Here is a 26,781-nt window from a genome sequence, read left to right as displayed (position 1 = left end):
CTGTGCAGTGAAACATGCAGGTCAACGAGACCAGATCAGATTTACATGTTCACGTGTCACAACCGACACATAACTTATGGAACACGTGTACCGCCATTTATTCCATTTGGCATCCCGACGCACATATACGCACTTATAGTACAACATACTACATTGCACAAATGTATGTTCTATGCATTGCGGTGTGATGTATATCCCAATAGTTTTGCAGGTGCAGAGGTATGTCATTTGAAGCGGAGTTCCAGGCTAATATGCAACAAGGTCTTAAACAATACAGCACCTCGCACACCCTCCTTTTTTGTATATCTTTTTTATTTATTTTTGTCTTTTTGGTACATTTGGGGTTCATTTTCAGGTGGACTTTCATCCTACCTACTGCAGTAGCTAGGTGGGTCATTCCCACAATTGCATTATGCCCCCCCCCTGCCTTCTGGGACCTGTGTGGGTCCCAGAAGATGAGGGGACCATTCAAAGTGCATATGCATTAGGAAACAAGCTGAAGGCTTCACTGCTGGCTTCCCATAATAGCAATGCTGGAGCCTGCATCCGGAGCCGATGGATGGATCGGCTTGGGATGCCGACATCATTGGCTCCCTGGACAGGTAAGTGTCCTTATATTAAAAGTCAGCAGCTACAGTATTTGTAGCTGCTGACTTTAACCCCCCCCCCAGGCTGGAACTCCACTTTAAAGTGTAACTCCACTTTTGTTGAAAAAAAAACATTCCCCTCTGGGTGATCTAAGTACATTTTAACCACTTCCCAGCCGGCCAATGCACATATACGGCCGGGTGGGAGCCGTCTACTCCTGATAGGACGTTCAGGAACGTCCATCAGGAGGAGCGGGATCGCGCGCGCGCGTGCCCGCGTGCGTGCCCGCGCAGCGGCGTGATCCCGATGCGCCCGTGTCACCGGGACACGGCGCATCTCAGATCGGCAGGAGGGCTCTGTGATTGGCCCTCCTGATCACATGACAGCCGTGTCCAATCACGGCCGTCGTGTGATGTAAACAAACAGCCGGTTGCTAGGCAATCGGCTCCTCCTCTCCTCACACAGAAGTCATCGCTGAGGAGAGGAGAGCAGATCGCTGCAGCCGGCTGATGATCAGTGAGTATGAGCTGTTTTTTACAGCTTTTTACTCACTGATCTTCAGTCTACTGTAAACACACAACACACCACACAGTGTAAACACAATCCCCACATATGTCCCCAAAACACACATGTCCCCAAAACATACATGTCCCCAAAAAATAAAAACACATGTCCCTAATAATAAAAACATGTCCCACACATATGTCCCACTAAAATCACTTGTCCCAATGATTATGTGCACACATATGTACGTGATCACCTGCACACATATGTACATGATCATTTGCGTACATATGTCCGTGATCACACAAACCAATTATTATACACTTAATGGGATTTTTTTTACCAAAAACATGTAGCAGAATACAATTTGGCTTAAATTTATGACAAAATTTGATTTTATTGGATTTCTTTTAAAATAGAAAAAAGAAAACATTGTTTTTTTTCCAAATTTCCGCTTTTTTGCGCTTATATCGCAAAAAATAAAAAACGGAGTCGTGAATAAATACCACCAAAATAAATCTCTATTTGTGCGAACAAAATGATAAAAATTTCATTTGGGTACAGTGTAGCATGACCGCGCAATTGTCGCTGAAAGCGCTAGAGCGATGAAAGCTGAAAATTGGGCTGGGAAGGAAGGGGGCGAAAGTGCCCTGTATTGTAGTGGTTAAGGATTATAACAACCTTTTTGCAGATTCCTACCTTTTGTTTTTCTAAAGAAATCCCTACTGTATTTGTTCCTCTGTGCCTCTGTGCTGAGTTAAGCTGGCCATACACCTATAGATTATCTGCAGATTTTCTATGGATAGATGGAAAAAGTGCAACAGATTTCTCCATGTTCGCTAAATAGTGTGAATGGAGGAATCTCTCCCCTTTTCCATCTAACCATAGCAAATCCGCAGATAATCTATAGGTGTATGGCCAGCTTTAGTCTAATGGGAGTGGTTTTCTAATTATTAATCAGCTGTGCAGCTGCAGAACACTAATGAGAAAAGCTGCAGCGCCTGCATCCCTTTAGACGTGTTCCTATTGAGAGTACCTCACCAAAAATGACATTTTTGTTCCAGGGGATGCCTGATATCTGACTTGTATCTTAGGCAGACTTCTGGGAAAATTGGTGAGCCAATCACACATGCAGGAAAGGATGTTTCGGGGGGTGGTCAGTACACATTCTGTGTACAGAACAACTCCAGGTAGCCATATTGCATTGCATTTTCAGAAAATTACAGCGGCTGCAGATTGAAAAGAAAAGATAGTTGTAATAACATTCAACTACAATATGACTTGTGTTGCAATTGTATACACTATATTATTTTTTTCTTTATTTGCTATTTTTTCCCCCCCCATGTAAGTGGAGTTTCCCTTTAACCCCTTAATGACTGCCCACTGTATATATACGTCGGCAATTTAAAGATGGATATCTCGGTAACGGCAGCAGCTGCTGCCACAACCGAGGTATCCAGCCTTTCAGTGGGCGTTTCTGTTTACGATAATGGTGGTCTCTGTGGCAGATTTGTCGCAAAATCACTGTTATAGGCGGCGAGAGAGGGGCCACCCACCCTCCCGCCATTCTCCCGAGCCCTCCACTGCTTACCGGAGCCGTTCGTAGTGGCAGAGGCGATCGGGTCCTTCTCCTTCCGTGGTATGGATACGAGTGAGGGGAAGATGGCCCCCACTTGTCTCCATACCATATCAGGTAGGAAGTGATGGCAAAACGTCACTTCCGCCCATATGTCCTAAAGGGCCATTTTGTGTTGTCATTTTTTCAAATGACAAATTTTTTTTTTTACTTTTTGACCCCAGATCTCATATTTAAGAGGACCTGTCATGTTTTACTATTACAAGGGATGTTTACATCCCTTGTAATAGGAATAAAAGTGACACAATTTAAAAAAAAAAAAAAACTGTTTTAAAATCAGTAAAATAAATAAGAATTTTATTTTATTTTTTTTAAAGCGCCTCGTCCCCTCGTCGCCTCGTACATGAGCAGGGCCACATATGAAAACAGTATTAAAACCACACATGTGAGGTATCGCGGCGATTGGTAGAGTGAGAGCAATAATTCTAGCCCTAGACCTCCTCTGCAACTCAAAACATGCAACCTGTAGAATTTTTTAAACCTCGCCTATGGACATTTTTAAGGGTAAAATTTTGACGCAATTCCACGAGTGGGCACAATTTTGAAGCATGACACATTGGGTATCAATTTATTCGGCGTAACATTATCTTTCACAGTATAAAAAAAATTGGGCTAACTTTACTGGTGTCTTATTATTTAATTCAAAAAAGTGATTTTTTTTTTCCCAAACAAGTGTGCTTGTAAGACCGCTGCACAAATACAGTGTGACAAAAAGTATTGCAATGACCGCCATTTTATTCTCTAGAGCGTTCAGAAAAAAAAGTATAATGTTTGGGGGTTCTAAGTAATTTTCTAGCAAAAAACATGTTTTTTGTAAACACCAAGTCTGAAAAACAGGCTCGGTCCTTAAGGGCCGGTTCACACTGCGACGCGAGGCGAGGCGACACGGCTCGCCTCGCCTCGCTCCCGCAAGTCGCCCCCATTCAGTGCTATGGAACCGTTCTGAGAGGAGCGACTCGAGTCGCTCCGACTCAGAAAAAAGGTTCCTGTACTACTTCGGGGCGACTTCGGGGGCGACTTGCATTGACTTCTATGCAGAAGTCCTCTGCAAGTCGCCGCTGAGGTCCGTGCAGGTCGCGGCGAGGCAAGTCGGAGACGCCTCGCCGCGCATCGCTGTGTGAACCGGCCCTAAGTGGTTAAGTCCCCATTAACAACTGTGCAATTTGTCATGCTTTAGCTGTTGTACGACAATGCATGACTAGAGGAATCCTATTATTGTATATAGGGTCTGATAACACTGGAAATGCACTTCGGTGCAACTTTGAAAAAGGAGCAGGTGCTTCGTAAGCTGCACACAGAAATGGTGTGATGGGCCCCAAACCAGATTAACACACCGGAAGCTGGAGCAGCAACATACAGTATTAGATTCTTTGTTACCTAATTGATTCTAAAGATAAAACTTGTGAGTATAGAATGCTTGTGTAAGTAAAAGTAAATTTTGAAGGGTTTGCAAATAAATATGTGATAAATGTTAACAGTTATGTACATTCACAGTACAAACACATTGGTGCTAAAACTTCTGTTTGCAATACACTAACATTATAATGAACTATATGGACATATCTGAGACTATTACACCCCTTACTTGGCTGGTCACAAGTGGTATTGCAGTCAGGTTTCAGACTCATTTATTATCATCATTATCATGGAATGTAAACTAACGTCAAGTACAATAAGTACAGAGAGTACAAGGAAGAAGTTCAGTAACTATTTAAAAACTGTAATGCCCCATACAAACAAGCAGAATCATCCATAGAAAAATCTTGGATGGTTTTTCCAACAGAATTCCACTCAAGCTTGGCTTGCATACACACGGTCACACAAAAGTTCTCTGAACTTTCGACCGTCAAGAATGCGGTGACGTACAACACTACGACGAGCCGAGAAAATTAAGTTCAATGCTTCTGAGCATGCGTCAAATTGTTTCTGAGCATGCGTAGGAATTTTGCACGTCAGAATTGGTACAGATGATCGTAATTTCCAATCTGAACTTTTTCTGACTGAAAAATAGAGAACCTGCTCTCAATCTTTTGCTGGCTGGAATTCCGCCAGCAAAAGTCTGATGGAGCATACACACGGTCACAACTTCTGACCAAAAGCTCTCTTCTGACTTTTGCTGGCGGAATTTCCGCTTGTATGTACAGGGCATTAGAGGTAGCTGAAATCTGTTAAAGCTGAACCTTGGGCTTTAGCTAAAATCTACCCTGCAGTGGCCCTCCTCTCCTCGCACTGCAAGGGTTAAATGCTGTTTTTAACCCCCAAGCAAAACATGACTTAGTATTTGATGGGGAAACTCTTGTTGGCAAGCACAGAGGTAAAAGGTTTCTTGTAGTTGGGTAGCAGGTTTGCACACATCTCAGGAGGCATTTTGGTCCACTCTTCTTTACAGATCTCTAAATCCTTAAGGTTTTTTGGCTGTTGCTTAGCAACTCCAAGTTTCAGCTCCCTCCATACATTTTCTATTGGACTGAGGTCAGGAGACTAGCTCCATGACCCTAATGTGCTTCTTTTTGAGCCACCCTTTGTTGCCTTTATGATATGCTGTGGGTCATTGTCATGCTGGAAGACCCATCCATGATCACTCTTCAGTGTTCTGGCCCCTCAATGCAGCAATTTAACCCTTACAGTGCAGGGGACCTCAGCTTTTATCTAATTCTCAGAGTTCAGCTTTTACTATTGAAACCTCCATGCCATCCTTTCTGAGATCAAGTGCCAAGAAAACCCTTTAAGTGTAGCAGTACTGTTAGTTGTAAGTTCTGTGCCTAGCACACTTCTTGAATAGACATAACTCACCGCACAGAATACCTTTCTCAAGCTTTTTCCCCAAAATTTTTAGATCTAGGTCTTAAGGAACCCCTACTTAAAGCGGAGGTCCACCCTAAAGTGGAACTTCCGCTCATTGGAATCCTCCCCCCCTTCGGTGCCACAATTGGCACCTTTCAGGGGGGAGGGGGGTGCAGATACCTGTACAGTACAGGTATCTGCACCCACTTCCGGCGTAGATTCTGCAGAAGGTACGCCCCTTTCCGCAGAATCTACGCCCCTTTCCGAAAGTCCCCCGCTGCCTGCTGGGAAACACACGGATCCCAGAGACAGCGGGGACCATCCTTATTGCGCAGCGCGACTCGTGCATGCACAGTAGGGAACCGGGAAATTAAGCCGAAAGGCTCCACTTCCTGATTCCCATACCCAAGATGGCGGCGGCAGCACCTGAGAGATGATCAAGAGATCGGCTTCGGGTGCCGACATCGCGGGTGCGCTGGGCGGGTAAGTGTCATTTTTTTTAAAGTATTTGTAGCTGCTGGCTTTAAAAAAAAAAAAATGGCGGAACTCCCGGCAGACTCCCGCTTCAAACCAATTTTTGGAAGATCAATGTGAAAAAGGTCCCTTACATTGGGGATCATTCTTAGGAATGCACCTCCTAAAGTGGTGGTCAGAATGTCATCTTATAGACATCTAAAACCGATTGGTGTCATTCTACTGGCTCTGTTCAATTGTTGGCCCTGAACGATGCAGACACCATCATATGGGGGGTCTGTCTGCCACATCTCAAGGAACCTCAGCCAATCTCTAGAGCAGGGATCCTCAAACTACGGCCCTCCAGCTGTTGCGAAACTACACATCCCATGAGGCATTGTAAAACTCTGACATTCACAGCCATGACTAGGCATGATGGGAATTGTAGTTTCTGAACAACTGGAGGACCATAGTTTGAAGACCCATGCTCTAGAGGAATCCAAGGGTTCCACAAAACTCTGGTTGAGAAAGGCTGCTCTAGTTAGTGCAATGCATTTCATGTGTTGTTTTTAAAAAAAATTTATTACATCAAATAATTTGAAGGTTGATATAGATGGAACTATGTCTTGAGAGAAGCATGGAGGCTGCAATTACCATCTTCTAAAGAAGATAGTTATCCAGCCATCTCTGAATATGCAAATAAGGAAATCTAACTTTTCTCTTATTTTCCTGATTTCTATACTTGTCCAAATCTTGCTTAAGGCAAGTCAAATGCAGGTCAGAAAAAAGTAAACGGCAGGTCAAATGATCCTCCTTTCAATAAATTCTGATCACAGAAGCATTTCAAACTGATGTTGTGGACACAAGCCTAGTGCAGGGACTACTTTTAAGTCAGCATGACTTGAAGTCGTACCAATATGAATGGTAGTCATTGAAAATCATGTGGCACGACTTATCGTACAACTTTGCAGTCCCAAGTCGTAGGACAAGTCATACAAGTGTGAATTAGTGTTTATTGATGTCTGTAGAGACTGAGGAGTCTATACACTGACTGTAACCTGTCTGTCCTGCTGACTATTACCAGGAATGAAAATGACAGGAGATCCATATTTTGAGAACTCCAAAGAGATGCTGGTGGGTTAACCAGCTCCTCTCTAAATTGGCCCTAGTATGTGTATGTATAGACACTCAGTGGCCACTGCCCTAATTCTTTGTGGCATAAATTCAACAAAAAAAATTTAGATGAATGGTGTGCTCATTCCAGCAGTGTAAACAAATGAATACTGTGACAATAAATATATAATATACAACATGAATAGTACATGGGTAAACAACAAAAAAGTGATATGTGATATAAAGATGAATAATTAAATGTGATTGTCCCACATAATAATAAATATAAAATTGGAATCCTCTTTTAAACTTTGTGCTTTTTTAAGTACCTCCTTCAGTGATAAAACCACCACCTCCACCTGCAGGTGAATTTCCCGCTCACCTTAGGAAGTGACCCTACTGGGGCTAATCATGCCTTTTAGCTGGTATATCTTTAGTGTTACTGACAGGGAAATGCCACCGCGTCTTGGTCTCTTTAAATCTCCACTAGATTCACTAGATGGCGTTCATCCATATTGCTCGTGGACCCTATGATTTAATTTTTATTTTATTTTGGGAGCAGGACCTAGTTATCACCAATAGGGGTCACTAATACATATATGATATATAGGTAATTTGCTGCACCAGACATCTCGAGTAGTCTTTTAATAATAAGGTTTTATTAATAAATGCATGTACTATCTTGTTAAATAGTAGATTACAATGAGGAATAATGATAACTGATGTATGCATATGAAGGCAGAATGACCCGATGATTCACCGTCACCATGGCAATATGTAAACAAATTCTGGCTCATATATCTCAATGCTCATCACTAGACTAAAGTCACATGATCTGTGACGCAACACGTCGGAAGGAGTCAATGACATCACTTTCGGTGTCACTTGAACCCAAAAGAGGTGGTGAGGAGGAAAGCCTCATAGTATTTGATGTTTTTGGCCTGTATACAAGACGATAACTACAGTATCTCACAAAAGTGAGTACACCCCTCACATTTTTGTAAATATTTTACTATCTTTTTATGTGACACTTTGCTACAATGTAAAGTAGTGAGTGTACAGGGTACAGTGTACATTTTCTGTCCCCTCAAAATAACTCAACACAGCCATTAATGTCTAAACCGCAGTCACAAAAGTGAATACACCCCTAAGTGAAAATGTCAAAATTGGGCCTAAAGTGTCAATATTTTGTGTGGCCACCAGTATTTTCTAGCACTGTCTTAACCCTCTTGGACATGAAGTTCACCAGATCTTCTCAGGTTGCCACTGGTCTCCCCTTGCACTCCTCCATGACCACATCACAGAGGTGGTGGATGTTAGAGACCCTTTGCTCCTCCACCTTCCTTTTGAGGATACCCCACAGATGCTCGATAGGGTTTAGGTCTGGAGACATGCTTGGCCAGTCCATCACCTTTACCCTTAGTTTCTTTAGCAAGGTGGTTGTCACCTTGGAGGTGTGTTTGGGATCGTTATCATGTTGAAATACTGTGCTGCGGCTCACTCTCTGAAGGGAGGGGATCATGCTCTGCTTCAGTATGTCACAGTACATGTTGGCAATCATGGTTCCCTCAATGAACTGTAGCGCAAAAGTGCCGGCAGCACTCATGCAGCCCCCAGACAATGACACTCCCACCACCATGCTTGACTGTAGGCAAGGCACACTTGTCTTTGTACTCCTCACCTGGTTGCCACCACACATGCTTGACACCATCTGAACCAAATAAGTTAATATTGGTCTCATCAGACCACAGGACATCATTGCAGTAATCCATGCCCTTACTCTGCTTGTCTTCAGCAAACTGTTTGTGGGCTTTCTTGTGCATCATCTTTAGAAGAGGCTTCCTTCTAGGACGACAGCCATGCAGACCAATTTGATGGAGTGTGCGGCTTATGGTCTGAGCACTGACAGGCTGACCCCCCCACCCCTTCAACCACTGCAGCAATGCTGGCAGCACTCATACGTCTATTTCCCAAAGACAACCTCTGGATATGACACTGAGCATGTGCACTTAACTCCTTTGGTCAACCATGACGAGGCTTGTTGTGAGTGGAACCTGCCCTGTTAAACCACTGTATGATCTTGGCCACTGTGCTGCAACTCAGTTTCAGGGTCTTGGCAATCTTCTTATAGCCTAGGCCATCTTTATATAGAGCGACAATTCTTTTTTTACAGATCTTTAGAGAGTTCTTTGCCATGAAGTGCCATGTTGAACTTCCAGTGACCAGTATGAGAGAGTGAGAGCGATAACATCAAATTTGACAAACCTGCCTCCCAATTACACCAATCACACCTGAGACCTTGTAACACTAATGCCACGTACACACGATCAGACTTTCTGGCAGAATTGATCCGGCGGACAGTTCGATTGTGTGTGGGCTCCGTCTGACTTTTTCTTCCCAAAAGTCAGACGGATCTAATAATAGAACATGTTTTATGCTGGTCCGACAGACCAAATACGACGCGCATGTAGTTACAGCACCTTCCCGCGAGAATGCTTTCAGCGCGATCCTATCGCGCTGGTTCTCAGCTGCAGGATACTGTACATGTCGCGCTCGCTGCAATAGCAAAAACACATTTGTCTATTGCAGCGAGTGCGAGAGATAGGTGGCAATGTCCCTTGGGTCTGGTATGGATTTTAAGGGGAACCCCTTATGCCAAAAAAAGGCGTGGGGGTCCCCCCAAAGTCCATACCAGACCTTTATCCGAGCCCGGCCGGTCAGGAAAAACCATACCAGGCTGCATGCCTGTACATGGGGGGGTGGGTGCTTTGGGGAAGGGGGTGCCCTGCGGCCCCCCCCCACACCGAAGCACCTTTTCCCCATGTTGATGAGGACAAGGGCCTCTTCTTGACAACCCTGGTCGTTGGTTGTCAGGGTCTGCGGGTGGGGGGCTTATGGGAATCAGGGAGCCCCCTTTAATAAGGGGGCCCCCAGATCCCGGCCCACCACCCTATGTGAATAAGTATGGGGTACATCGTACCCCTACCCATTCACCTGGGGGAAAAAGTGTCAATAAAAAAAACACACTACACAGGTTTTTAAAGTAGTTTATTAGGCAGCTCCAGGGGTCTTCTTCTGACTTTGGGGGTCTCTTCCGTGCTTTCCGGTTCTTGTCCCACTCTCTGGCCTCTTCTCCGGTTCTTCTGTCGGGCACCTCCACTATCTTCTGCTCTTTTGCTGCTCCTTTGCTAGCGTTGGCCTGGCTTTCTCCTTTGTCGTCGTTGCCATCACCTGAGCTGTACCAGGGCATGCGGCTCGGGGGGGGGGGGGGGGGGGTTACTCACTCGATCCCACCCAATTTCCTGACCGGCCGGGCTGCGTGCTCGGATAAGGGTCTGATATGGATCTTGGGGGGACCCCCATGCCATTTTTCGAGGTAGGGGTGTTCCCCTTAAAATCCATACCAGGCGACGGGGCTCGCAAGGTGTCAACTTCGCCGAGATTGAGATTGACTCGGTGAGATTGACTTCCTTTTCTAGTCCTGTCGTAACTCATCACATTCAAAATGAACGGGCTTTAGTCCATATGTGGACAAGTCCGTTCATTTGGAAGTCTAGCGGACCTAGTCTGCCGGAAAGTCCAGTCATGTGTGGGCAAATCCGTTCATTCAGAAAGTCCGTCGGAATTCCACCAGAATTCTGGCGGAAGTCCATCAGACCTTAGTCTGCTGGAAAGTCCAGTCGTGTGTACGTGGCATAACGAGTCAGGTGACTCCAGGGAGGGAAAATGGTTAATTGGGCCCAGTTTGGACTTTTTCACATATGGGTGTACTCACTTTTGTCGACAGTGGTTTAGACATTAATGGCTGTGTGTTGAGTTATTTTGAGAGGACAGCAAATTTACACTGTTTTACAAGCTGTGCATTCACTACTTTACATTGTAGCAAAGTGTCATTTCATCAGTGTTGTCACATGAAAATATATAATAAAATATTTACAAAAATGTGAGGGGTGTACTCACTTTTGTGAGATATGTGAGTGGGCAATTATTAGTTTTAATAAAATACCTTTATTTATATAATTTTGCGCAATGAAAGCTTTTCTTTTACTTTGAGCCACTCCAGAGAATTAGGCCGCGTACACACGGGCGGACTGTCTGCCCAACTTAGTCCGCCGAAACACATTTCAGCGGACAGTCCGCTTGTGTGTGGGCTTCAGCGGACTTTTTCAGCGGACAGTCTGGCGGACTAAGTCTTTCGGAATGTTGGAAAGACTGTCCGTCAGAAGACCGGGCCACCGCCTGTAAAAGAGCTATAAGAAGGCGCGGTGGCCCGGCAGAAGAACCGAAGAGGGGGACAAGACCCCCGAAGTCGGGAGAAGAGGCCGGCGGGGAGGTAGAAAGCCGGACTCCTCCGCTAGCAAAAGAGCTACAAGAAGATAGCGGAGGAGTCCGGCGAGAAGACCCCCGAAGACGGAAGACCCCCGGAGCTGTGCAATAAAATATTTTAACCCTGTGTTGTGTTTTTTTTGTACTTTTTTTCACAGGTGAATGGGTAGGGGTACATTGTACCCCATACTCATTCACATAGGGTGGGGGGCCGGTATCCGGGGGCCCCCTTTATTAAAGGGGGCTCCCGGATTCCGATAAGCCCCCCGCCCGCAGACCCCGACAACCAACGGCCAGGGTTGTCGGGAAGAGGCCCTTGTCCTCATCAACATGGGGACAAGGTGCTTTGGGGTGGGGGGGCCGCGCGGCCCCCCCTTCCCCAAGGCACCCCCATGTTGAGGGCACGCGGCCTGGTACGGCTCAGGAGGGGGGCGCTCGCTCGCCCCCCTTTCCTGGCTGGCCGGGTAGCGTGCTCGGACAAGGGTCTGTTGTGGACTTGGGGGGGACACCCACTCCGATTTTTTCGGTGTTGGGGTTCCCCTTTAAGTCCATTCCAGGCGGCGGGGCCAGCGACGTCTCCTTCGCGGGCCCCGCCTACCTGGAGACGCGCTCGAAATGAGTGGACTTTCCTCCGCGTGTGTGGGCGAGTCCGTTCATTTCAAAAGTAGGGTGGATTGTATGGCGGACTTAGTCCGCCGTATTAGTCCGCTCAAAAAGTGCCGTGTGTGGGCAAGTCCGTTCATTCGAAAGTATGACGGACTGTCTGTCGGATTGTCTGACGGACTTAGTTGGCCAGACAATCCGACACGTGTGTACGCGGCCTTAGTCTGTTCATTTCATTGGAGGAGATTTAAAGAGACCAAGATGCAGTGGTGTTTCCCCATCAGGAACACTAAAGATATACCAGCTAAAAGGCAGGCATGATTACACCCAGTGGGGTCGCTTCCTAAGCTGAGCGGGCAATTTACCTTGTGGTGGTGGTATTTATCACTGAAGTTTTCCGTGAGGAGGCACTTAATAAAGCACAAAGTTTAAAAGAGGATTCTAATTTTATATTTATTATTATGTGGGACAATCACATTTAATTATTCATCATTAATCACACATCACTTTTTTGTTTTTCATGCATGTACTATTTATGTTGTATATTATATATTTATTTTCACAGTATTCATTTGTTTATACTGGTGGAAAGAGCGCACCATTCCTCTAAATTGTTATTCATGTTAGTGTAAGATCACTGTTTAAATGGTGCAGCTGTTCTGAGTGTTTCAACGGTAATTGACATACATAGCAGTGCTATGGTACACAATAAATTCAACAATGTGTTGGAAACATTCCCTATTTTGGTCCATATTGATATCATATGATAGCATTACGCAGTTGCTGCAGATTTGTCAGGCTGCGCATTAATGATGCAAATCTCCCGTTCAACCACATCCTAAAGGTGCTCTATTGGATTGAGATCTGGTGACTGTGGAGGGCGTTGGAGTACAGTGAACTCATTGTCATGTTCAAGAAACCAGTTTGAAATTATTAAAACTTTGTATGTATATATGTATGTGATATAGGGACCTTAAGATTGAGGACAGGGACTGATGTGAATGTCCAGTATATGTAAAGCGCTGGGTAAATTGTCAAGTGCTAAATAAATAACTCTGGCCACCTCCCCTGTAACACTTGTACACATCCCTATGGACCAGAGCAGTTTTTAAATTTCTGCTATGGACCTGTCGATTTGGTGACAACTTTGTCCTTACTTAAAGCGGTGTTCCCACTGTTAACTTTTTTTTTATTTTTTTTAGGATCCATATCTTTATTTAATAAGGCTTATTTAGAGCACTCAAGTTTCAGAGCTCAATCGGCTCTCAATTGCCGATTTGGTAGAGGAATATAATTTATATTCCTCTTTCCAGGCAGTTTCCATAGTGCTTGTGGACATGTGAAGCCCACAAGCACTATCTTCGGGGGCTCTGGTGCAGCTGAGCGACCAACATGCACCGTCCGTTCTCGCGCATGTGCCGTATGTACGGTGCAGCATCGTACACTTCTGATGTTGCCATCACAACGGGCGGTGTCGTCGGAAGTGCTCGCCCCCATTGTGATGGCAACGAAGACCTTAGCGCTGCCCAGGAGCACTAGCGAGCACAGGCACTGAGGGAAATGATGCCAGGTGCCTTGGAGAGGAAGAGGCAGATTATGAGGGACCCCCCCTAGCAACCTCAAGAGGTGACTAAAAAAAAACTTTTTTTTCCCCAAAGGTTGTTCTTGTTATTGAATGAAATTTAATAATTTGTTTTCTGACTGGAACTCCGCTTTAAGATAACAAAGTAATATATTATTTTCTAACGACAAACAGAGCTTTCTTTTCATGACATTGTCTGCCAAATATATTATTTTTATGCAATCCTTAGATGGCAATGATCCCAAAAATGTGCAAAAGTGTCCAATGTGTCTGCCATAATGTCGCAGTCCTGATAAAAATCGCAGATCGCCACCATTACTAGTAAAAAAAATAATAATAAAAATGCTATAAATCTATCCCCTATTTTTTAGACGCTATAACTTTTGCGCAAAACCAATCAATTTATGCTTATCGCAATTTTTTTTTTACCAAAAATATGTAGAAGAATACATATCGGCCTAAATTGAGAAAAAATTTGCTTTTTAAAAAAATAAAATGGGGATATTTATTATAGCAAAAAGTACAAAATATTGTTTTTTTTTTCAAAATTGTCTCTCTTTTTTTGTTTATAGCGCAAAAAAATAAAGACGGCGAGGCGATCAAATACTACCAAAAGAAAGCTCTATTTGTGGGAAAAAAAAGGATGTCAATTTTGTTTGGGTGCAGCGTCGCACGACCGCGCAATTGTCAGTTAAAGCGACGCAGTGCCAAATCGCAAAAAATCACCCGGTCATTCAGCAGCAAAATCTTTCCCGGGGCTGAAGTGGTTAAAACAGCACTGAAGTTATGATTTTGGTACAAATCATTATAGTAGTATATAAGTGAACTAAAGGGTTTTGTTTTTCAGCTTTTATTCTGCTTTTCTAAATGTGACACAACGACACACACATAAAGAAGAAACAAAACAAATAAAAAAGACAAAAAAAGTTAAAATAGAAATAGAAATGGTTAAACAGTATTAAAAAAATAATAGTAGTAAACAAGTGCTGTGCTTTATTAAAAATGAATACACATATAGATTATATATAAAGTGCACCAATCGAGAAAAGAAGTGATAGATTTCAAGTTCCAATAACATTGATCAGGTAAAGCATCCAATAGGACCCACAAGGTGTTCCTCTACTAAATCCTCATGGGTGACCATTTGTGATTATCGATCCATAAACAGTGACTACCACCAACGTGATGATATCCACCACCACAGATAATGTGGGTACGCTTACCAGAAAGTATGGACCCAAATACCATATGATAATGAGTTAGTTGCTAAGGCTGGAGTGAATAGACATCACATAGGGAAAGAAGTCTCCGTGCGTTTTCCATAGATGGATCTCAACAATCCACATGACTCTGGCATGAGTGGACTTCACTCATTGCCATATTGTATTTGGGTCCATACTTTCCAGTAAGCGTACCCAGGGGCGTATCTGCTGTGAGGCAAACATGGCGTTTGCCGTGGGCGGCATTTTCCAGGGGGACGGTATAGCCCAAAAAAAACAGAACTGAACGGGAGATCTGCAGGAGAGCTGCCTTGGAAGCTGCCATTAGGTCCTCTGGGATCCCTAGAGGAGGAGAGGCTGGTTGTGCATGCAGACTGGGCTGTGCACGGGGTGCACTGTGTGTTTTGGTGGGAAGGGTGGGTGGGTAAGAAGGCAGCTGGGGTTGTCCCAGGTTCTGCAGTCACTGCTCTTGCACGGTTCCCCCAGTTCTGCCCGCTGCCTGGCTCTTGGTGACTGACCTGGAGTATTGGCAGCAGATCAGAAGTGAATGGGGGGGGGGGGGCACAAGTTGTTTTACAAGATGGTCATTTACAATCTCTTTTAACTGATGGAAAAGTAGATACAAAAGTATACAATGTTACTTTGTATCTCTCTATTTCCCATCTGAACTGTGTTGATAAACACTGGGTCAGATGGTTCCTTTTTTTAACTGCTTTGCCACTGCCCTATAGCCGAAAGACGGCTACAGAGCGGACGCTAACTGCTGGGAGGCTGTCCCTGGATGGCCTCCTGTTTACTTCTGCAATGCGTGCTCCCGGGAGTGCGCATCGGGGAAGTTCTGTGCTGGCCATGTCCCTCGGACACAGCCAGTCACAGATCGCTGTAAACAGCCAATCACAGCGGCCGTTTACAGCGTGATCGGCGTGTCCAATGAGAGATGATCTCATATGTAAACATATGAGATCATCTCTCAGCGCCACTCTCCCTCCTCACACAGACATCGTGTGAGAAGGGAGAGATGAACGGCTACAGCGGCCGTAAGTTAAAAAAAAAAAGTAAAAAAAAGTGCCATCCGCCCCAGTGCCATCTTCCCCCAGTGCCATCCGCCCCAGTGCCATCCTCACCCAGTGCCATCCTCCCCAGTGCCATCCTCCCCAGTGCCATCTGCCCCCAGTGCCATCTGCCCCCAGTGCCACCTGTTAGTTCTATCTGTCCCCAGTGCCATCTGTTAGCGCTATCTGTCCCCAGTGCCACCTGTTGTCAGTGCCATTTGTCCCCAGTGCCATATGTCATCAGTGCCACGTATAAGTGCCATCTGTCATCAGTGACATGTGTCATCAGTGCCACATAGTGCCATCTGTCATCAGTGCCACATATTAGTGCCATCCGTCATCAGTGCCACATATTAGTGCCATCTGTCATCAGTGCCACGTATCAGTGCCATTTGTCATCAGTGCCACTTGTCAGTGTCACATGCCATCTGTTGTCAGTGTCACGTGTCATCAATGCCACTTATCAGTGCCATCTGTCATCAGTGTCACGCGTCATCGGTGCCATGTATTAGTGCCATCTGTCATCAGTGCCACGTATTAGTGCCACGTATTAGTGCCATCTGTCATCAGTGCCATGTATTAGTGCCATCTTTCATCAGCGTCACGTATTAGTGCCACGTGTCATTAGTGCCACATATAAGTGCCATCTGTCATCAGTGCCACGTATAAGTGCCATCTGTCATCAGTGCCACATATTAGTGCCATCTGTCATCAGTGCCACGTGTCATCAGTGCCACGTATAAGAGTCATCAGTGCCACGTATCAGTGCCATCTGTCATCAGTGTCACGTGTCATTGTCCTGGTGCTCCAGGGCCTTCAAAAGTGTAATAGATAGTCAACAAGTTAGATGTTAATTGTGTAATTTATGCTCCTAGAACACGTGATGGCGCTCCCTGTATGTTGGGTCTCTCTAAGTGGCCAGGCTGTGAAAAAGTCCCACATATGTGGTATTGTAATACTCAGAGTAGCAGAATTTTTACAATTACAATGACAATTTTGTGGAAAAAAATAAAAAATAAAAAAAAATCTTAATTTGCAAAGAATTGTGGGAAAAAATTACAACATCAAAAAGCTCACCATGCCTCTTACTAAATACCTTGGAATGTCTACTTTCCAAAAAGGGGTCATTTGGGTGGTATTTGTACTTTCCTGACTTGTTCGGGTCACAAGAAGCGAGATAGGCCACCAGTACATCAGATGTGATCAATTTTGTGCGATTCGCACCACAGCTTGTAGACTCTCTAACTTTCACAAAGACCAAATAATATCCACTAATTTGGGTTATTTTTACCAAAGATATGTAGCAGTATAAATTGTGGCCAAAATTTATGAAGAAATATTAATAATTTGCATAATTTTGTCACAGAAACAAAGAAATATGCGCTTTTTTTCAAAATTTTCGGTGTTTTTTCATTTATAGCGCAAAAAATAAAAACCCCAGGGGTGATCAAATAGCACCAAAAGAAAGCTCTATTTGTGGGGAAAAAAAGGACAAAAAATTCATTTGGGTACAGTGCTGCATGACTGAGTAATTGTCATTGAAAGTGTGAGAGCACCGAAAGCTGAAAATTGGTCTGGGCAGGAAGGGTGTTTAAGTGCCCAGTAGGCAAGTGGTTAAAGCAGCCACTTCTAGAACTGCTGTATGTACACAGCTTTATTTTCAGGACCTGGAATTGGATTGGCTAAAGCATGCAGGCCAGGTGCATGCTTTGGCAAATCATCAGCCGTCAATGCACTGCGATCTGGTGCATTATGGAGAGCTCACGGCGCTCAAAATTGTCGCGAACGTCCTATGTGTTCGGTTCGTTTGTCAACAAACGAATTTGAACGTTCGATTCGAACATCGGGACCATCCCTATTCTTAGCTGGTTAATTAATAAATAAAATACCAATCGATAGCACTGGTCTCCAAACTGCGATCCAAGGGCCGGATGGGGCCCTTTGCTAGCCTTTATCCCACCTTTGGAGCACTATTCCACCCACTGACACCAACAGTGGGGCATAATTCCTGCCACTGATACCAATAGTGGGGCACAATTCCTCCCACTAATACAAATGATGGGGCATTACTCCACCTACTGACCGCCAAGCCTGGGGCAATGTTTATTCTCACTGATGCTGGGCCTGTGACATTTTCTACCCCCATTGGCCACAATCCAGCCCCCCCCTAAAGTCTGAATGACAGTAAACTGGCCCTTTGAAAAGTTTGGAGACCCCTGATCTATAAGATGCTATTTTAGGGTGAAGTGATAAAGTTATCTTTTCTCTATACCTGTGGGGACCCTCTGTCCAGCTTTTATTGCAGTCTGTGTCTTTGTTGGGAACAATTGCACCTCTATTGATCTTGTTACTAGGAAAGAAAGTGGTGGGAAATCCAACATTTTAGTGTGGGTTCACATATGAACATGCAGCTTCTCACAGCAGGAGTCCGGTGGGTCCTCATTCACTGTTTCAGGTCCAATTTCAGCCTGAATTTTGGGCTGAATTGGGTCTTGAAATGGACCAAAAGATGCACAGCATTCGTTTTTCTGCCCTAAGCCTCAGCTCTAAAAGACAAATCCCATTCATTTCAATGGCCCCTGTTCACATCTGAGCGTTCTGTCACCTAAAGCAAAATGCCCATTGCTCAAAAAAGTACATACGTTTTTTCTGGCAGATTACAGGCGTTTTTCATTCTTTTACATTGGTGACCTTTTGACCTGTACAAAATCGCGATAAAAATTGCGCAACTTTCTGCCTGAAATTGATACGCTCAGGTGTGAATGTAGCCTCAGGCAGAAATTCGCGTGTTTTTAACCGTGATTTTTATCAGGATTTTGTACAAAAGGTCACCGATGTAAAAAGCAGAAAAACATCCAAATCTGCCCGAATTGAGCTGCAAAAAAAAGCTCCAGAACTTTTTTGAGCCTTAGCCCTGGTTCACATTGGTGCTTTTTGACATGCGATTTGACATGTCAAATCAGCGGCAATTTCCAGCAATAGCACTGTCCTAATTGGTGCGACGCTGCATGTGTGGCACCGCACTTATTTCAAAAAGTAGTTTCTGTGCTACTTTTTGTGATTTCCGGGTGCAATTTACATTGACATCTGTGCAGAATCCTGCACTGATGTCCCTGAAATCGTGACCGAAATCGGGAGTGACATGCGGGAGTGAAAGCAGCTTCATTCCCACAGCTCATCATGAACCTCGGCTCCAACTGGTAAAAAAAAATTTATATGGCAGTTTTTTCTTTTTGTAATCCAAACTGAAGTTTTTACACAAAGTGGCATTTTGCCAGCCCCCCCCCCCCCCCCCCACACACAAATTACTTAAAAATCCAAACTGATTCCCCCGAAAAAAAACCCCAAAAAAGTAAATACTTGCCCCGGGCTCGCCATGCCTCCTGCCCGGGCTGTAATCACATGGGGGTGCACTTCTGCAATGAGCGCATTGTGGAGGGACGCTCCCCTTTATGGCCATGTGACGCATGGTAACCCCTGGCACTGTTTATTAACTTTAGTTTGACACCTCGTTCCCTGCATTGTGTGACACTCTGCCATGTGTTGAGATACAACGCTTTGCGCTGCCTAAAAATTCCAGCATGTCTTCATTTTTAGGCAACACAACCCACGCATTGTGAGCAGGTGAGTTTTAGATAGATTGGGAAGTGGGGGGGGGGCACAGACAGCAATAAAAGCTTGACAAAGGTTCTAACCCTTCCCCTTCTATAGCAAACACAAAAAGGGGCACCCTTTCATCTCTCCAGCACTTGGAAAATCATGATTATTATATATGAACTTAGAGTGACATCGCTCTCGAGGACTCAATGACAACACACAGTCGGAAGTGTCTCCGATGTGTCACCCGGTGTTCAGGTACAGTCATGTAGCTACAAGCTCCCTACCGAGCTGTTGTACAACCACACCCCTTCACCACGCCCAGCTCAGCGAACACCTGGAGGAAGGCCCGCCTCCCTTCATTTATCCAGCCAATCAGCGCACGCAGATGCCCAAGCCTCTCCCGGAAGCGGAGCCCCCTCAGTGCGGGCTGTCCTGGTACTCCTAGGTGGGAGGAGCCAGCACTGTCTTGCTCAGTCTTGTTCCAGTCTAGAAGAGCCGTCACCACAGTACGGGGCGTTAGCGGGTCACCGCATCCCGGAGACCATGGACGGCGAGGAGGATAACGGTAGGTGACCAGCAAACTCCGCCCACACTGGTGTCAACTCCGTCCAGACGCTTCCACAGGACACCCTGAGAAGAGCCCCTCCTGTACACAACTCTATGAGGGAGTCTCCCCATCACCCCACATCACTCAGGAGCCAATACAGTGTTGTCACTTATCCGCATGCTAATCAATTTTCTCTGGGTGTAATATATATATATATAATATACAGACATAGCTCACTTTTAAGTACACAATGGAGTTTATTTACTAAAGCTGGAAAGTGAAAAATCAGGCTCACTTCTGCATAGAAACCAATCAGCTTCCAGGTTTTATTACCAAAGCTTAATTGAACAATCTGGGGTTAGAAGCTCATTGGTTTCTGTGCAGAAGTGAGCCTGATTTTGCACTTTCCAGCTTTAGTAAATAAACTCCATTGTGTACTTAAAAGTGGGTTATGTATATATATATATATATATATATATACACAGCTCTCACGTTATTCATCTATGGAAGTCAGTCTAGGTTCGTTACTATTTCCTAATGATTTTCTGTACTAAGATCCCATTCATTATACAGGATCGGGCCATCCTGGAATTATCCTATAGGTGTGAATGTGGAGGACATTGTAGAGCTCAGTGGTGTGGATGGGGGACACATGACATCTGTAGCACCGTTGGGCTAATTTACTAAAACTGGAAAGTGCAAAATCTGGTACAGCTGTACATGGTAGCCAATCAGCTTGTTCAGTTAACCCCCCTTCAGATCCGCGCTATAGTATGTATTTTGATGACGGCTGAAGTCCACGCGCAGCGTGCGCTGTGATCACCTGAGTCAATGAGACTCTGGTGATCACAGATCGGAGTAAGGGGTCAATCCCAGCCCCTTACCATGTGATCAGCTGTCAGATCACGTGATTTAAACATTAGATCGGTAATCTTTTTTTTTTTTTTTTTTTCTCATGCTGACAGTGTGAGGAGAAAAAAAAGCCGATCACCAGCCTCTGTTGAAGGGACATTGGTCCTGCAGAGGCAAAGCCACCTCATATGTGACCACCAGTACCGCCTGCCAGTGCCCACCAGAACCACAGTGCCACCTATCAATGCCCATGAGTGCCACCTATCAATGCCCACCAGTGATGCCAATCAGTGCCCCATCACTGCCACCCTTCAGTGCCACCCATCAGTGCCCACCAATGCCACCTATTAGTGCCCATAAGTGCCACCCCATCAGTGCTGCCTATCAGTGCCCATCAGTGTCGCATTATCAGTGCAGCCTATTGGTGCCCATCAGTGTAGCCTCATCAGCATTCATCAATGAAGGAGAACAATTACCTGTTTGCAAAGTGTATTAACAAAATATAAAACTGTTTTTTTTTAATAAAAAATAAAAAAACCGAGAGGTGATCAAATACCACCAAAAAAAGCTCTATTTGTGGGAAAAAAACCTCTGCAAGACAAATGCATAATGAGCTAGTATGCATAAATGCTTACCTTAGATGGAAGCTGTTGCAACGGTCCCCACACTGCTGTGACCGGCGACATGTCTCCCGGAGTTATTTCCAGGTTTGCGGGCTCTGACGCTGTGAATGGTTGGAGCTGCGTTGATTTCACTCCTGTGCATGTGCGTGGCTACCGAAGAAATGGCACGAGCGGGCCGTTTTTTCAGTGCGTATGTGCCGATGACTTTGGCACATGCGGATACAGTGAATATCTCCTAAAATGTGCAAGTTTAGGAGATATTCACGATACCTACAGGTAAGCCTTATTATAGGATTACCTGCAGGTAAAAGTGGTGTAACAGGGTTTAGAACCACTTTAACCACTTGCCCACCGCACTATAGCCAAATGACGGCTACAGTGCAGCTCGATAACTCTGGGAGGCCGTACATTGATGTCCTCCCAGAGTCTTGCTCCCACGCACCCCCTGGGGCACACACATGGGAACATCCGTGCTAGCTGGGTTCACGGGACTCGGCGCCACACAGGTCGTGGTAAAGGGCCAATGGCAGCACGTGATTGAACATGAGGATGTCAGGCTACAGTCCACTGCAGGAGTAAAGGATCAATAAAGTGCTTTGTTTTGGACCTTGAACCTAAAGAAGAAGTTAAAGTCTAAGCTTAGTCAAAACAAAATAAAAAACAAAACAAAACTCAGCACAAGGACATGACTTACTATAAAAGTGTTTGGAAAGTCAATTTAAAAAAAACATACTTCCCTGCTCTGTTCAGTTGTATAGCACAGAGTGGTCCAGATCCTCTTCTTCTAGGGTCCCCAGCTGGTGCGCTTGACTCCCCCTCTTCTCGGTGTGCCACCACAGGAAACCGCTTCCTATTGTGGACTCGGGTAAGTATAAGAGGGTGATGAGGCAATACACATACTGAAACATTTTTTACCTTAACCACTTCAGCCCCAGAACATTTTACCCCCTTAATGACCGGCCATTTTTTGCGATTTGGCACTGTGTTCTTTTAACTAACAATTGTATGGTCATGCAACATTGTACCCAAATAAGATTGATGTCCTTTTTTCCCACAAATAGAGCTTTCTTCTGGTGGTATTTAATCACCGACTGTGGTTTTTATTTTTTTGAGCTATAAACAACAAAAAAGCGCTAATTTTTAAAAATAAACAAAATTGTTTTACTTTCTGCTATAAAACACATCCAATAAAAAAAAAAAATCTAATTTATTCATCAATTTAGTCCAATAGGTATCCTGATACATATTTTTGTTAAAAAAAAAACCCCAATAAGCTTATATTGATTGGTTTGTGCAAAAGTTATTGCCTCTACAAAAAATGAGATAGATTTATGAAAGTTTTTTTTTTTTTTTTTTTTTTTTTTTTTTTTTACTAGTAATGGCTGCGGTCAGCGATTTTTAGTGGGACTGCAACATTGCGGCAGACACATTTTAAAACTTTTTGGGGATCAGTGACACTAATAAAGTGATCAGTGCTAAAAAAAAAAAAGCACTGTCACTGTACTAATGACACTGTCAAGGAAGGGGTTAACAGGGGCGATCAAAGGTTTACATGTGTTCCCTGGGAGTGCCTTCTAACTGTGTGTTGGATGCTCTGACTGAGTGAAGACAGAGATCCGTGTTCCTGCTTAGCAGAAACACAGGATCTCTGTCTTCTACCCTGTCAGAATGGCGATCTGCCTTGTTTATACAGGCAGATCGCCGTTCTGCCTCTCTCGGCAAAGATTGCGGGTGGCCTGAAAACATCGGGTTTGCTGATTTCTCCCCCTCTGTCCAATCGGTGCACTCTCAGGTCTCCAGTGGGGCATGCCCCCTTGAGGCTATTGCACAAAATGATGTACAAGTACGTGATTTCACGTACTAGACCAACTTTTCCGCAGTATTAGTACGTTACGTGGTTGGCAAACGGTTAATGCAGGGAATGCATTAAAGTGGTGGTAAATCTGTCATGAAATCTGAACAAAGCACATATATCTGTAGTGTTTACTTATCTGTCTCCAAAGCTCAAAGCCCTTGTACACACGGTCGGACATTCCGACGGAAAATGTCCGATCGGACCCTGTTGTCAGATAATCCGACTGTGTGTGGGCTCCATCGGACTGTTTCTGTCAGAATATCCGACGGACAAAGTTTTAGAGCTGGGCTATAAAACTTTCCGACAACATGATCCGATTGGACTTTGTCCGATTGTGTGTAGAGAATTCCGATCGGACAAAGTGCCGTGCATGCTCAGATCAAATTCCTAGACCGAAGCTATTGGCTACTAGCCTGAACGTAGTCCCGTCGCAACAAAATAACGTCGTCACATTACGTACGATCGGATTTTCCGACAACTTTGTCCAACCGTGTGTATGCAACGCAAGTTTTGGATAAAATCCGACGGATTTTGTTGTCGGAATATCCGACCGTGTGTACAAGGGCTAAGTGTCATTTCTCTCTGGTGCTTCATTTCTCTATCAGCATGTGTCACTTTTGAGATGTTTTCTGGACACATAACATAAATTTGTGTCAGGGGAAGAGAGCTCAGCACACAGCTTGTTTATTTTCAGCACAGCTCTGCATGGTTTCTGTGCCATGTGTGAAGGGAGGGGGGGGGGTTGTCCCTTTCCTCCAATTAGCTCTCACACACAGTACAAGAGCTCTAACTGCAGCTCTCCACCCCCTCCTCTGTGTTACTGACAGATGAAGGATTTTATCACAATTCTGCACTTTTGAATGAATGTAGGGAATACTGCAGATAAAAAAGTAAAACGTATGCAGGATTCGTTTCATCTCTATGTATCATCTGAGGCTATTCACTTAACTGGATATACGAGGGGGTTTACAACCACTTTAAGGTAAAACATGTTTCTGGCTTTTAATCACTTTAATCCGATGTGTCCCTTGGTTTAGGCTACAGTCACATGTATGCAGGTCCAGGAGTGTGTGTAAATCGCATGCAATCCCACACCTGCACACCGTGCCTCACAGAAAATGTGCAGAAGTGCCATTAACTCCTAATTGGAGGTCGACCGATATGGGTTTTTCTCTGGCCGATGCCGATATATAGAAATCGGGCAGGCTGATGTATGATGCCGATTTTTGCGGCTGATATGTTAAGTAGATTTTTTTTTTTTTGGCAGGTGGCATTGGTTGGCATTGACGGGTGGCATTGGTTGGCAGTTGACACTGGCAGGTGGCACTGGTTGGCACTGGCAGTTGACACTGGTCAGCCCATATTTTAAGTCGATTTTTCTTTTTTTGGCAGGTGGCACTGCTTGGCATTGGCAGGTGTCACTGGTTAGCACTGGCAGGTAGCACTGGTTGGAACTGGCAGGTTTCACACTGAGCCAATTTGTCAGTTTCAGTTACATATAGTGTATGCAGAGACCAGCTGTCAGAATTCAGCGTGATGTTGGGGGTGGGCGGGACCTGCAGTTATCAAACACCAGCCAATGATTGGGCTGCTTAAGAAAGTAGGTGGGCCACATTTACGTAGCGGCCTGCCCAGATCCCATCCCATCCCATTGGCTGGTGTTTGATATCTGGGTCCTGCCCACCCCATGTCCCGCCCACCCTGACATCATGCTGAATTCTGACAGTTCCTCTCTCTGCATTCAGTTGCAAATCAGTTTCACACACTGAGCACAGAGCCGCTCATTGTGTGAAACTGTCAGTGGAGTGTGGGGAAGGGAGGTAATCTGCTGATTTCTTAAAAAAGGCCAAATATCGGCTGATATCAGTCGACCTCTACTCCTAATAGCACCCCACACACTGAAGAAGGTGATGCAGTTTCTTGCATACAGCAATCACATAGCTCAGAATTACTATGCAATTTCTGTGCGGCTGCATTTTAAAAAAGGTGCAGGATAGAGGTCGACCGATATATCGGCCGATATTTGGCATTTTTTAATTAATCGGCATGGGCCATAAAAAGGCCGATTATATGTTCAGCACTACTTACAAAAGACTTCTGTAATTGAAGTCAATGTAAGTTGCCTGAAGTTTATCAGTGAAGTGACTTTCCTCCTCTCTGGGCAGTCTGCCAAGAAAAGATCAAAGAGATACAATGTTTCTTCTTCAATGGCCTGAACTCCCTGTGTAGAAGTTCTCAGTTTAACCATTTTAAAGACTAAATCTTTTCTGACACTTGTTGCTTACAAGTAAGGCTGCTTTCACACTGGGGCGGTATTCAGGCGTTACAGCGCTAAAAATAGCGCCTGTGTAACGCCTGAAAAAAAACGGCCCCTTTAACTCCAGTGTGAAAGCCGGAGGGCTTTCACACTGGAGCGATGCGCTGGCAGGACGGTGAAAAAAGTCCTGCCAGCCGCATCTTTGCAGCGGAGAAGGAGCGGTGTATTCACCGCTCCTAAACCGCTCCTACCCATTGAAATCAATGGGACACCGCGGCAATACCGCCGGCAAAGCGCCGCTGCAGCGGCGCTTTGCGGGCGGGTTTAACCCCTTTTCGGCCGCTAGCGGGGGTTAAAACCACCCCACTAGCGCCCGCACACCGCCGCTAAAACGACGGTAAAGCGCCGCTAAAAATAGCGGCACTTTACCGCCGACGCCGCTCCCGCTGCAGTGTGAAAGCAGCCTAAAAATCCTGTATTTTCTGCTGGAAAATCACTTAGAACCCCCAAAAATGATATATATCTTTTTAGCAGAGACCCTAGGGAATAAAATAGCGGTTGTTTCAAACGCAATTTTTTGGGGAAAAAAATACACTGATTAAAAAAACAAAACCAAAAAAATCGAAAACAGTAAAGTTAGCCCTTTTTTTTTTTTTTTTTCGTCCAAAAGTTTTGAGTACCTGTTTTTGTGTATTTAATATATAATAGTTGTTTTATTTTTTATTTTTTTTTTACTTAAATTATACATACAAGTGAACTGATTGGAGGTTTGCTTTGTTTAATAAATGTTTAAATGTAAGCAATTTTCTGTATCACTTATTACTGAAGGCTGCTTTCACACTGGAGCGGGCAGGCGTTGACGGTAAAACGCTGCTAGTTTTAGCGGTGCTTTACCATAATTTTAGCGGTGCTATTAGGCTGCTAGTGGGGCACTTATAACCTAGCTAGTGGCCGAGGAAGGGGTTAAATGCGCTTGTGAAGCGCTGCTGCCAAATCGCATTGCATGTGCTTCGGCAGCGGTGCCCATTCATTTCAATGGGCAGCAGTGGTGGAGGAGCGGTTTACACCGCTCCAAAGATGCTGCTTGTAATGTCCTACTCATTGTGAAAGCACTCGGGCTTTCACACTGAGACTGCAGGGGAGCCGTTTTGAAAGCAATTTACAGGCACTATTTTTAACCCAAAAG

At 44.7% G+C, this 26,781-nt stretch overlaps 1 protein-coding gene across 3 annotated transcripts in view; it reads left to right on the top strand.

The window, feature by feature from the left end:
• Positions 1-26,781, top strand: part of TMC7 (transmembrane channel like 7) — a 149,289-nt gene that overhangs the window by 3,283 nt on the left and 119,225 nt on the right. Inside the window, exon 1 of one of the 3 annotated variants that reach the window (XM_077448951.1) lies at positions 19,869-20,026. The exons of 1 other annotated variant lie outside the window; for it this stretch is intronic. In XM_077448951.1, coding sequence (XP_077305077.1) covers positions 20,005-20,026 — 22 coding nt within the window. In that variant the 5' untranslated portion in view covers positions 19,869-20,004. Of the gene's footprint in view, positions 1-19,868; positions 20,027-22,328; positions 22,349-26,781 lie in introns of those variants that run through there. One more of the 3 variants, XM_077448952.1, reaches the window with a different exon arrangement.

This window comes from Lithobates pipiens, unplaced genomic scaffold (genome assembly GCF_037356315.1).
Source record: "Lithobates pipiens isolate NorthernLeopardFrog02 unplaced genomic scaffold, aLitPip1_a1.2 Scaffold_22, whole genome shotgun sequence".
Lineage (NCBI taxonomy): Eukaryota > Metazoa > Chordata > Amphibia > Anura > Ranidae > Lithobates > Lithobates pipiens.
This window is presented reverse-complemented; position numbering and strand designations above follow the sequence as displayed.